Source organism: Haliotis rubra, unplaced genomic scaffold (assembly GCF_003918875.1).
Source record: "Haliotis rubra isolate DU_JTF1 unplaced genomic scaffold, ASM391887v1 Scf897, whole genome shotgun sequence".
Taxonomy (NCBI): Eukaryota; Metazoa; Mollusca; class Gastropoda; order Lepetellida; family Haliotidae; genus Haliotis; species Haliotis rubra.
The window spans coordinates 198,652-211,642 of NW_025767631.1; the positions used below are offsets into that span (position 1 = coordinate 198,652).

General features: G+C 40.8%; 1 protein-coding gene across 1 annotated transcript; it reads right to left on the reverse strand.

Moving 5' to 3' along the window:
* Window positions 1-878: 878 nt before the first annotated feature.
* Window positions 879-6,925, reverse strand: LOC124263731 (GSK3B-interacting protein-like). The gene is given in 3 exon segments (XM_046698394.1): window positions 879-980; window positions 982-1,083; window positions 6,715-6,925. Coding segments are annotated over 3 exon segments (363 nt in total). The 5' UTR covers window positions 6,913-6,925; the 3' UTR covers window positions 879-917.
* Window positions 6,926-12,991: the final 6,066 nt, after the last annotated feature.

A 12,991-nucleotide genomic window follows, 5' to 3' on the forward strand; every position in this document is an offset into this window, starting at 1 on the left:
TTAGTTATTAAAGGCAGAATTGGATAAATTAGTACCGCAACTGCAACGTGAATAAAATGAACATGGCGCAGTACAGCTAGGGCATATTAAATGCGGATCAGCAGCAGAATAAAAAACGTAATCTGCAACAGTACAGAATTTTCATCAACGTAATCCACTGAACAAACATGGCGTCCCGTGAATAAACAGTAGAAACACGACTAAATATCAATATATAATTGTTGAAGGATACTAGCTAAACCTCTATAGATGTCTATACGAGGTAACTAACTAAATATAATCAAAGGATATAGTGTGTCGGGAGACACAGGCGCTCTCACGTCCAGCTCACTGGGCGAAGAAGGAGAGAGTGAGGCACATGGGTGAGGTGGCGCCCTCGTTCCCGCGCTTGTGGAAGGGAGGTAACTCGTGGTGAGTGCTAATTAGTGATTTTACATTGAAGGGAGCTTCAATTAGGGAGATACAAGTGTTCCACTATGTTCGCAAGAAGAAGAAGACAAGCAAAAAGAGCATGAGTCAGGATAAGGAAAAATAAGGATTTTATTCTATCCGATGGGCATCAACAAATCAATGTTTCAGGTTGCAAGTCCTTGCAGTTTCATTCACAAGATTTTAAAACATTACTCGCCATTGTTAACAATGGTATCATATTTAGTTACTTTTCCCGCAAGTAATTATTATAATTTAAAATAAAATATCACAAATATTATTCCTGCACATTGAAGTAAAAGGACAGCGACTGTATCATACGTATGATGGGTTAATTTTTACTCAGCATCCAAGCAGAAATAGCTTGAAACTCAGATACTATTAATACTTTTGAAAGCAAAGACAATAAGAATGCTACAAACGTGATCAAAGTGTCTTTTTTCTTACACTGATAGAAAGGAACTGGTACTTCCTGCTGAGATAGGTTGTCAAGAGTCGTCTCCCCTTTCCTGTAGTTCCTTCAACCTCATGGCCAGCGTGTCCCCAAAAGTGTTCCCGATACTCTGGGCTCACCGTGTCTAGTAGCTGATAGATTGTCTCATAGTACCGTGCAGACTCATCTTCCAGGACACTGTCAAAAGATTTTCCCACAATCTGAAATGCAAACAATATTGCATGTCACCATGGTTACAACAAATTAATGTACATAGTGACAGACATTGATATCTCAACACTGAATTAATAAATAGACAATAAAATTACCAGGGTAGTCTTGTAACTTCAAAATCTTGATATTTCAGATGAAAAGAATTTGACAAGCACAATAAACTGATGTAGTGTTGCTATGACTTGGGATAAATACAGAAACATTTTCTTTTTCAGTTCCTCTTCATATTGAGCTGCTGGACAACATTTAAAGCATGTCAAGAAAAGAAATACTGTGGCTTTTTTTTTACACAAATGGCCACAGCAAAGACAATTTTGGTAGGATTGGTAGGAAAACCAATAAATAAATTCATGAACCATTCTACCACTGACCCTACATGTTTTCCCTGTTCGAGAAAACACTCATCATTAACAACCCTGGGCTCACTCACTGTAGTATTTCATAACCTAATCCCTGTAATCATGGTAATACCCACGTGTGAAGAATAGATGCAATTTAAATGTGTAACAGTCAAAATAGCAAAAAAATACATTGATGAAATGGACACATTCTTGAGCTATTTTTCTCCATTTCAAAACAAATACCTTTACAAGTACTTTGGTCATCAAAATCATCTTGCACATTATCTGATAGCATAAACCAGTTTAATATAAGTTTTACTGACAGCAGCAACTTCTGTTTTAGAGCTCATTTCACTAATGATCAATGTTAATTGAAATCCTTTGCAACTAAACAGAGCATATTCCTTCGGAACAATTAAATAAATAATGGGTAATATATATTTACATTGGACACTTACATTTGACTTTTCATATGTGGTCATTTGTAGTTTTCATTTGTACTTTTGAACACTTAAACCTTTTTATGTGTGAATGAATTTTAATACATGGACATTTTGTCCTGTTTTTTTTTATCAATCGATTACCACATACTAATGTAGCTATTTCGGATGGAACGAGTTCCTTACGTACCCCCCGCCTATTTTTGTGATGAGCAAACATATAGTTTAGTCTATATAGCCCAGCGGATAAGTGATCAAATTGTGCACTTTGTGCTACAAGCATGAAATTTGGCATGATTGTAGCTTATACCTTTCTTATTAAATAAAGATCGAGAGGCCTCGCAGATTTTGTATATTTTTTATATTTTGGGGGGAAAAAGTGAAAAATGATAATTTTTTCTACTATTTTAATCATAACTTTTTCTAATATTCTCAAATTCTCAAACATCATATATCAAATTGTAGACAATTCATAGCTGATTATTTTCCATATATACATGTCGTGTCTATCTTTAATGGTTAGGTCTATGGAAGTTAATTTATATCATGACAACCCGAAAAAGGGAAAAATGACGGACATTTTTCAAAATGGCCACCATATCGACTACAACAGTAAAATAAGTATGAGATCATCCCATGATCTAACATTTTTTTATTATTTCTTTGAAAATTCAAAACGAAAAGCCTCGCAGATTTGGGCCATTTTTCATTTTTGGGTAAAATAGGGGGATAAAAAAATGAATTTTCAGAAAAATCTTATCTCAAATCAATTTTAAATCCTAATAAATTATGTATCAAGAATATTGCGAGAACAGATGAAAGTTTATTTGAAGGGATATTTCAGAAGATTTACATTTATCATCCAAAACTGTGTTCCACAGGAGATGACCGCCTCCGTGGTGTAGTGGTTAGAGCGTCCGCCCGAAGAGCGGAAGGTCGCGGGTTCGATCCCCGACAGCGTCATACCAAAAAGCGTTAAAATATGGTACTTGTTGGTCCCTGCCAGGCTTTCGGCATTAATGGGTACAACAAGGACTGGTTGGCTCGAGTCAGTATAATGTGTCTGAGTGGGGTATTCATGCTTCACTGCGGCATGGCATCTCAGTGGGCTAGCACTATAAAACTAGCTTCAGTCTGGGCTAGTACAAGCAGCCGCACATACACATACACACGCATGCATGTCGTCATAGGAGCGAAACATTCTCAAGGACAACGTTAAACCCAATTTCACCTCACGTCACCTCCACAGGAGATATCGCTTGTGTGAGATCATATGATATCTCCTAGGAGATATCGTTTTGACAGTACAATGCTCTGATTTAGTACAATGCTCTGACAATGCTATGTCGTCATGAACTGATGACATCACAATGCTATGACATCGCTGCACTGCAAGTCTAACGGTAGTACAGTGTTGAGAGATTTAGTTTTCATTGAAAAGTTATGAAGGATGATTTTTTTATGATAAATAGAGTCTCACCCTTGTGTCTACTGATTTCAATTATATCAACACTCGTTGATAAAGGTAAAAATAAAATTTTTACCTTTATCAAATCGTGTTGATATGATTGATATCAGTAGACACTTGAGTGAGATTCTCTATGTATAATGTATGAGTTTGGTTGCCTATAGATCACCTATAAAAAAAATCAAATTCAACGCAAACATGTTTGATTTCAACATCAATGTCAACGTAGCTATATTCAACAATCTGTGGCAGGTTACTCAATTATGTCTTGAGTGGAATTGTATCTAGCTTGACTGAATTAGAAAATCATTTAGTCTCTTCCACATTCGCACAGTGTAGTGCACTTTAGAGCTGCTTTTACATACTTGGACCAGTTTGAACATTTTTTACACATTATTTATTATTATAAGCATATTATAGGATATTTGTATAGCAAAAAGTTCTTTCTTGTTGGCATCACACCTCATAAAACTTGTCAGTTCTGAGACATACATGAATTGGCTTCCACTCGTCGTCCTTTTGCACTTCCTCTTTTTGTTCTTGCACTGGATTTTACGTTGCGTGTTGATATTTGTCCCAAACAACATACATTCTCTGATTGGAGTTCAGAGGTGTATGCAAGTATTTCAAGAACACACTATAAAATATCCATATTTGAGCTGCGGGTTTTAGCATGTTTATTACTGCGACTCCATCAAGGATTGATACGTCAACATCTGGTTTTGAGTCAGTTTGTGGTGAAATGTCTTCAGAGCAATTGAGAAGAACTGATTTTGTGCATGGACGTAGAGAACCTTGATGAGATATAGATGGTACGCAAGAGTGATATTCATGTCGGAAAAAGTCATTCAGGTTTCCATCCCTTGACTCGTCTGTATATATCTTGTCTTTATGGAAGAAAGTTTACATTCATACTGTTGACACAAATGTGGTTGTGTTGGCCATAGCTGCAACAGGAGCTCTCGACCCCTACCAATGTTTCACAGCTTCACAGGAAGTGGCAGTGTGTCATCCTTTGGTAGAATTCGAATGCAGACCTCGTGGAATGGATTGAATGCGTTTACTGAAATTACAGGCACCTCTATTTCCCTCGCTCGTCCACCACTTGAAATCACTAATGCACAGATTCATCAGCTTGAGAGATTTGTTGTGCTGCTGACAGAGCAAGCAACCACGTGAAAGTGATTGAAGCAAGGAAGCATTTGTTCCCCATGAAGGGGAGAACATTGAAGAATATACCCCCAACAGAATCAGCTTTGATCCAACATATAGAGAGCTGTATATCCGGGGGCATATGTTTGGGGGCAATCCCTGATGAAATCACTGGAGTAACCAAGCCCTCTGGATAGGGGCTGGCAATAACTTTCTCAGGGAGAGCTTGTACCTCTATTTTCGAGTCTTCTGAAGGCATGAAAGAGCTGCCAGGATTGCTGAAATGCATTGTGGGCGAGCAGGGGGCATGGTGGGCGAGCTGTCTTAGGCACCAGGCTAGTGATCCAGCAAGCTTGCCGGGATCGAGCCCACCTGTAACCAGCTGTAAAAACCTAGGAGTAAACTTTCTGTGCAGGCTCTTTAAGTGTTGTCACAACCCTAGTGTACAGTACACAACCCGGTGCACTTAAAAGAACCCATGAATCTGTTGGTAAATGACAAGATGGCGGCCACATGAATACGTGCAAATACCTAATTGCGGGTACAGCAACGTGCAGTAAGCCTGTACAAGGTGCTGTGACTATGTGTCCCAGTCCACCAAGCTGTGAATGGGTCCCTCGTAAGGATGGGAAAGCCGAATAACTTGCAGTGCGCCGAAAGTGGCTGCAAGAGTTGTATGTTGCCTCGAGAGTTGAGATTGGTAATACAATGTGCCGTTGAGATTGACATCCAATGATCAAGGGGAAAAACCAAAGCTTTGAGCATGTATCAGTTTCTTGGATAATACGCTATATAAATATCCTATAATATAATAATAATAATGATAAATACTGTGTAAAAAATGTTCAAACCGGTCCAAATGCGTAAAAGCAGCTCTAAAGTGCACTGCACTGTGCAAATGTGGAGGAGACGATTTTCTAATTCAGTCAAGCTAGATACAATTCCACTCAAGACATAAATGAGTAACCTGCCACAGAATGTTGAAATAGCTACTTTGGCATTGATGTTGAAATCAAACATGTTTGCATTGATTTTGATATGGTTTTTATAAGTGATCCATAGGCAACCAACCTCATACATTATACATGTAAGTAAATCTTCTGATATACTCATGCCAATAATGGTTGTCACCACCTTCAACTGTTTCAATTGGAGAAGGGTGTGGGCTGGGTGTGTGTGTGAGGAGTGTGTGGGATTGGGGTGGGGAGAGGGGTGACAACCATTATTGGCATGAGTATATATTCCTTCAAACACTTTCATCTGTTCTCGCAATATTCTTAATACATAATTTATTAGGATTTGGAAATCTATGACTGACTTAAGGTAAAATATGTTGAAAAATTCCACCACCACCCCCCACCCCCATTCGCCCCCAAAAATGTAAAGTGGCCAAAATCCACGAGGCTTTTCGTTTTGAATTTTCAAAGAAATAATAAAAAAATGTTAGATCATGGGATGATCTCATTCTTATTTTACTGTTGTAGTCGATATGGTGGCCATTTTGAAAAATGTCCGTCAATTTTCCCTTTTTCTGGTTGTCATGATATAAATTAACTTCCATAGACCTAACCATTAAAGATAGACAAGACATGTATATATGGAAAATAATCAGCTATGAATTGTCTACAATTTGATATATGATGTTTGAGAATTTGAGAATTTTTAAAAAAGTTATGATTAAAATAGTAGAAAAAATTATCATTTTTCACTTTTTTCCCCCCAAATATAAAAAATATACAAAATCTGCGAGGCCTCTCGATATTTATTTAATAAGAATGGTATAAGCTACAATCATGCCAGATTTCATGCTTGTAACACAAAGTGCACAATTCAGTGAAAAAACTGCACTTATCCGCTGGGCTAATAGACTATAGTTTATAGTTAAAAATTAGGTGGGGGGTACGTAAGTTTTCATCATTACTGAGTGATTAGAATGACTGTCGTGATTTATGACTGGATTGACTAAATAGAGGATGCAGTGCACATTGTAACTGCGAAAGGTCCGAGTTATCTCCCTTGCACATGTTGCCGTGTTCATAACACACGAAGTTACAGGTTACTGTTGGACAAATCATGTACGTCTCTAAACTGTTTCCAACATCACCATGTGTTCCATAACATGACGTCCACACATGTTCGTCTTCTCTTGGCCATGTAAAGCTTAAATAGGAAGACAAATTAACTCTATATATACAGTGCCAAAACTTTCATACACACCCGGAAACCGCTGATTGAAAGTTCTACACAATACGGTACATCTTCCTTAGTCCTGAGATTCAGGTAGACCAGTTCTGCGGTTGACGGGAGAGTCTTGGACATTTCAACAGACTTGACAGCAAATGCTACTTCTCTCACGGCCTCCTGGGCCTCGATCTTTAAAACATGATCTTCGTTACACACGGGAGAGTCCGCCATCCTGCCTTCACAGCAATCGGAGACTATCGGTGTTTTCCGGCGTCATTCTATTTATGTGATAATATTTGGCGGCCCAAACGAAGGGTGCGATTGCAAGAACAAGCTCCTTCCAGCGATAGTACGTTGGCGGAGGTCTTTATTACTGCCCTCAGTTACACGAGCTATCGACAGCCAACACATGGAGTTGAACTAGCCATTTTCTATACAAACAAGGGCTTATTCAGAATACTCTTTCCATTGGGTACCAGTCGAACTGCCCCAGCTACAAAATGCCCCAGCAAATTTGGTCAAATTGCCCTGGAGTTTTGGTCAAATTGCCCCGTGGGGTGTGGTGGGTTGGGTGGGTGGGGTGGGGTTTTGTAGTCAAAATGCCCCATTTTATTTAGAATGATTAAATATATGCAACAAATGCATAGTTTTTGTCAACTTTGATATTATATTCTCCACATAAAAGGAATATTCCTGAATAGAAAACACTGAAACACCATTTGCATTATTTGAGTGAGTTATGTACTGCTCATGTATGACTGAGTGATCTGCCTCAAGATAAAAATATGATTCTTAACTGTGTTTTAAATGAATTTTTTAAACGACTGTTGATTGTTCCTATTTACACGTTAATCAAAAAACATTTGAATAAAGTTTACTTCAGGAATAAAAACTCATTGTCATTACCACAGCATTCAGTTATTACGGCATTAGAATATTTTATTTTATTTATCAGGATGTTTTCATTGCATGGTTAAAATCATATAGAAATGGCTTAGATTTGTTTTGTTCAACATTTGGTGATCAGTTTGAAAGAAAATATGTTATCCGTCTCTATCGACTGGTGGTGTCTGTTATCCGTCTCTATCGACTGGTGGTGTCTGTTATACATCCCTACATGTTTTAAAGATCGAGGTCGTGAGAGAAGTAGCATTTGCTGTCAAGTCTGTTGAAATGTCCAAGACTCTCCCGTCAACCGCAGAACTGGTCTACCTGAATCTCAGGACTAAGGAAGATGTACCGTATTGTGTAGAACTTTCAGTCAGCGGTTTCCGGGTGTGTATGAAAGTTTTGGCACTGTATATAGAGTAAATTTGTCTTCCTATTTAAGCTTTACATGGCCAAGAGAAGACGAACATGTGTGGACGTCATGTTATGGAACACATGGTGATGTTGGAAACAGTTTAGAGACGTACATGATTTGTCCAACAGTAACCTGTAACTTCTTGTGTGGGCGCCTAATATCCATCCCTCTATCGACTGGTGGGCGTTTGTTATCCATCTTTCTATCGACTGGTGGGCGTTTGTTATCCGTCTCTCTATCGACTGGTGGGCATCTGTTATCCATCTCTCTATCGATTGGTCTGCGCCTGTTATCCATCCCTCTATCGACTGGTGGGCGTCTTTTATCCATCTCTCTATCGATTGGTGGGCGTCTGATATCTATCTCCCTATCGACTGGTGGATATCTGTTATCCATTCCGCTATCGACTGGTGGGCATCTGTTATCCATCTCTCTATCGATTGGTCGGCGCCTGTTATCCATCCCTCTATCGACTGGTGGGCGTTTGTTATCCATCTTTCTATCGACTGGTGGGCGTTTGTTATCCGTCTCTCTATCGACTGGTGGGCGTCTGTTATCCGTCTCTCTATCGACTGGTGGATGTCTGTTATCCGCTTCTCTATCGACTGGTGGGCGTCTGTTATCCGTCTCTCTATCGACTGGTGGGCGTCTGTTATCCGTCTCTCTATCGACTGGTGGATGTCTGTTATCCGTCTCTCTATCGACTGGTGGGCGTCTGTTATCCGTCTCTCTATCGACTGGTGGGCGTCTGTTATCCGTCTCTCTATCGACTGGTGGATGTCTGTTATCCGCTTCTCTATCGCCTGGTGGTCGTATGTGATCCGTCTCTATCGACTGGTGGGCGTCTGTTATCCGTCTCTCTATGGACTAGTGGGCGTCTGTTATCCATCTCTCTACCGACTGTCGGGCGCCTGTTATCCATCCTTTTATCGACTGGTGGGCGCCTGTAATCCGTCTCCCTATCGACTGGTGGGCGTTTGTTATCCGTCTCTATCGACTGGTGGACATCTGTTATCCGTCTCTATCGACTGGTGGGCGTCTCTTATCCGTCTCTCTATGGACTGGTGGGCGTCTGTTATCCGTCTCTCTATCGACTATCCGTCTCTATCGACTGGTGGGCGTCTGTTATCCGTCTCTCTATCGACTGGTGGGCGTCTGTTATCCGTCTCTCTATCGACTGGTGGGCGTCTGTTATCCGTCTCTCTATAGACTGGTGGGCGTCTGTTATCCATCTTTCTATCGACTGGTGGATGTCTGTTATTCGTCTCTCTATCGAATGGTGGTCGTATGTGATCCATCTCTCTATCGACTGGTGGGCGTCTGTTATCCATCTTTCTATCGACTGGTGGGCGTCTGTTATCCGTTTCTCTATCGACTGGTGGATGTCTGTTATCCGTCTCTCTATCGAATGGTGGTCGTATGTGATCCATCTCTCTATCGACTGGTGGGCGTCTGTTATCCGTCTCTCTATCGACTGGTGGGCGTCTGTTATCCGTCTTTCTATCGACTGGTGGATGTCTGTTTTCCGTTTGTCCATTCCTGTCTACAAGTGCAGCAGATATAGCGCCTTATGATATTTGTAACAACCGGGCAAAAGTAAGTTATCACCGACTTCACTTAAAAAAAGACTGATATGAGATTTATGATAATTATTTTACAAACAAATCATTTTCCATTAATTTGACTGAACATTCATTGTAATGCTGGTCTTGTATTTGCCGCAATTCATTAGGAAAGAGTCAATGGGTCAAAATTTAAAATTACACTAAACAGAGTTAATTAAAAAAGTGTATAAAGAGTCACATAATGAGACCGGAGTCACATCATCAATAGCGAGTGTGACCACCTTGGGCCCCAATACACGCCAACACACGTCTCCTCACTGACGTCGTCAGTCGGCGGAAGACGTCAGAAGGAATCCTGTTCCATAACTCCGAGAGAGTCTGTTCGAGTTCACGTCGGTTCGCCGGAGGTGGTACACGCTGTCTCAGCTGACGATCAAGATTATCCCAGAGATTTTCAATTGGGTTCACGCTGGCCAAGCCAATAGGTTGACGTTAATAGTGTGCAGATATTCTCGAACAATTCTGGCGATGTGACGCATTGCGTTGACTCCTCTTTCCTGTTGTCGAATAAAGGGCACCAAAATAGGTCTCAACTCTTCATCCCTGTACCTCTGGGCATTCAGAATTCCTCGGATGATAACCAGTCTTCTTGTTCTCGGACCACAATTGTCTCCTCCACCATCGAACAAAGGTCCTTCTTGAACGCAGTTTGGCGCTAGTCGCTCTCCTCTACGTCGAAAAACTCGAACTCTGCCATCGTTTCAGGACAGACTGAACCGACTTAATCTGTAAAAACACTGTCTCCCAGTCACCGACGTACAGTTCGTGCCCACTGCAGTCTACATGGACGGTGTGGACGGGTCAAGGTCATTCCACGAAAGGGGCGGTAGGCTCGTATACCACCTACACCAGGTGGTAGAAGAACTGTTCGTCTGCTGGTGGTATTTCCTAGTGCTGTCGATGCCGTTGACGTCTCCGTCCGGAGGTAGATCTGCCGAATGTAGCGGTCTTTGGTCGGCGTTGTGTCTCTTGGTCCTAGGTCTGACGTGTTTGCTGGTAGCGGTTTATCAATTTTGCTGATAGTGGCCTGGCTGCAGTTAAAGGTTCTTGATAGCTAAAGTTGTAAAGCCCCCTTGCTGACCAGACCGATCGCCCTGTCTCGTTGCGCTAAGTCTTGACTTTTTAGGTAGGTTTTTGTTACTGCATGCTCGTTCTGTCCAACATCCGTATTTATGCCACAATCATGCACGTGCATTTGGACCAATGTCCCACAATTACGTTTTCACGTTTTGAAAAATGCACGAATTTTCGAACAGCTGCGTTGTTATTGCGACCATGTTGCGTTTTGGCGAATGCTTTATGCTGGATTCAAACCTGTACCAGCGTTTTTGTTTTGTTTTGTTTTGTACAATTATCTTAAAAGTGATAACTTTCTTTTGCCCGGTAGTGTATTTCATATTGAACAGCACGCCCACAGGACAGATGGGAGTTTATGCCAATCGCCAGCCTTGTGAATACACGTGTACTATACTTCCTGGGTTTTGGTCATGAAGCAAGGATTACGACTGATCGTATGTGGGTTTCTGTAACCATCTTACAGAGGAGTATAATCAATAGCATGATAAACTGACGTGTAGTTAAGTCAACAGCTGGATGACAGCGTGTGTTTGCAGCTGAGTGTAGCAACACCTGTATGTCCTACTGAGACAACACACGCGAAAGTTGATCTACTGTTCTTGTTGGTATGTCAAGACCAGCAAACTCCGATAAAATATGATGGATAGCAGATTGATATTATTAATGCATGGAAATATGGCAATAAGAACTTATAAACATTAAAGAAGGCGTGTACAAGCTGTGTACTGTAAGAGCAGCGGTAAAGATAATTTAGACTGAGCTTTCGGATATACATGTACATATATTTACGTTTTGAACCAAATATACATGGACAAATCCTGAACATGAATAAATGGACATGTCCTCATGAAAAGCATAAAAAGATGGGAACATTGCTAAAAACTCAAAGACAGAAACAGTATTGACAATAGTGCGAGAAAAAAATGCTAGGAATAAGTTCTGAAAGAAATTGTTACACCTGTCAAGACTCGCAATTAATATTCTAGAATTTGTTTAGTGTTTAAAATTAGAAAGTGTCAGAAAATCTCATCAAACTAATCATAGTAATCTGTGTCATGCCCTATCTCGGTATCACTTCTCTTGCTGGAAATAAAACGTCCATTAGAAAACATATATATTTCGCATAATTCCCTCCGAGCTCCACACAGCTTGCTAATGATGCTGGAGTTACTGGATCGCAGTGGTGTAGATGGTTTCCTCTCGGAGTTTCAGCAGCACAAATGACGCCGATGATATTGGTGAGGTATCTTCCCATCTGTCATACGTCCCAGTTGTACTACCCCTATATAACAACACTGGTCCCTACTGTCTCCCCATGGATGTACATAATGTGCTGATCCAAGAAATACAGACAGTAACGATGTTTACATGATTCATCTTTTATTTTCATACTCGACTTCACACATAAAACATTAACTTGTATATGCACTGGAGAAAGTCATGGTCAAAATTCAATTACAGATTTGATGTGATTCACGTAATCGTCAGAATGAAACATTAGCTTGTATACACGAGAGCAATCCATGGTCAAATTTAAATTACAGATTTGATGTGGTTCACATGATCACTGGAGTTTAAGAAGATGTCCAACAGCATCCATGAACTGTCGTGGAGACTTGTGTCTCTGATGTAGTTGCTCTCTCAGGCGCTGGACACGGTTGTCTACCTCCCGGTATGCACGTTTTCGTCTTGCTACCGGGGCCCCGAAATAGATCTCTGAGATTTTGGCTTTGTCTGCTTTTTCAATCCTTCGGAATACATCGATCAGCCGATATATGTTGGGATGAGCACCCACTTAGTGGCTGGATTTAGCGCTATATAGATTTCCAGTATTACAGTATTATTATTATGGCGATGTGGCAGTGATCTATTCATTCGTTTGTAAATGCTCTCCAGGTTGTTGGTCCTCGGGCCGACTGTCTCATGGCGATTCCAGATGTGAAGTGTGAATCTGGCATCATCGTCCACCCAGTTGGTCACCATGTAGTCATATTTCCTTGTACTTGGCAACCAAACCAAGCTCTTGAGTCTTCCTGCATATGGCTTGACTGTAGTGGAAGAAGTAGCCCTTGTAGTTTGGAAGAAGTAGCCCTTGTAGTGTGGAAGAAGTAGCCCTTGTAGTGTGGAAGAAGTAGCCCTTGTAGCTTGGAAGAAGTAGCCCTTGTAGTGTGGAAGATGTAGCCCTTGTAGTGTGGAAGATGTAGCCCCTGTAGTGTGGAAGAAGTAGCCCTTGTAGTGTGGAAGAAGTAGCCCTTGTAGTGTGGAAGAAGTAGCCCTTGTAGTGTGGAAGAAGTAGCCCTTGTAG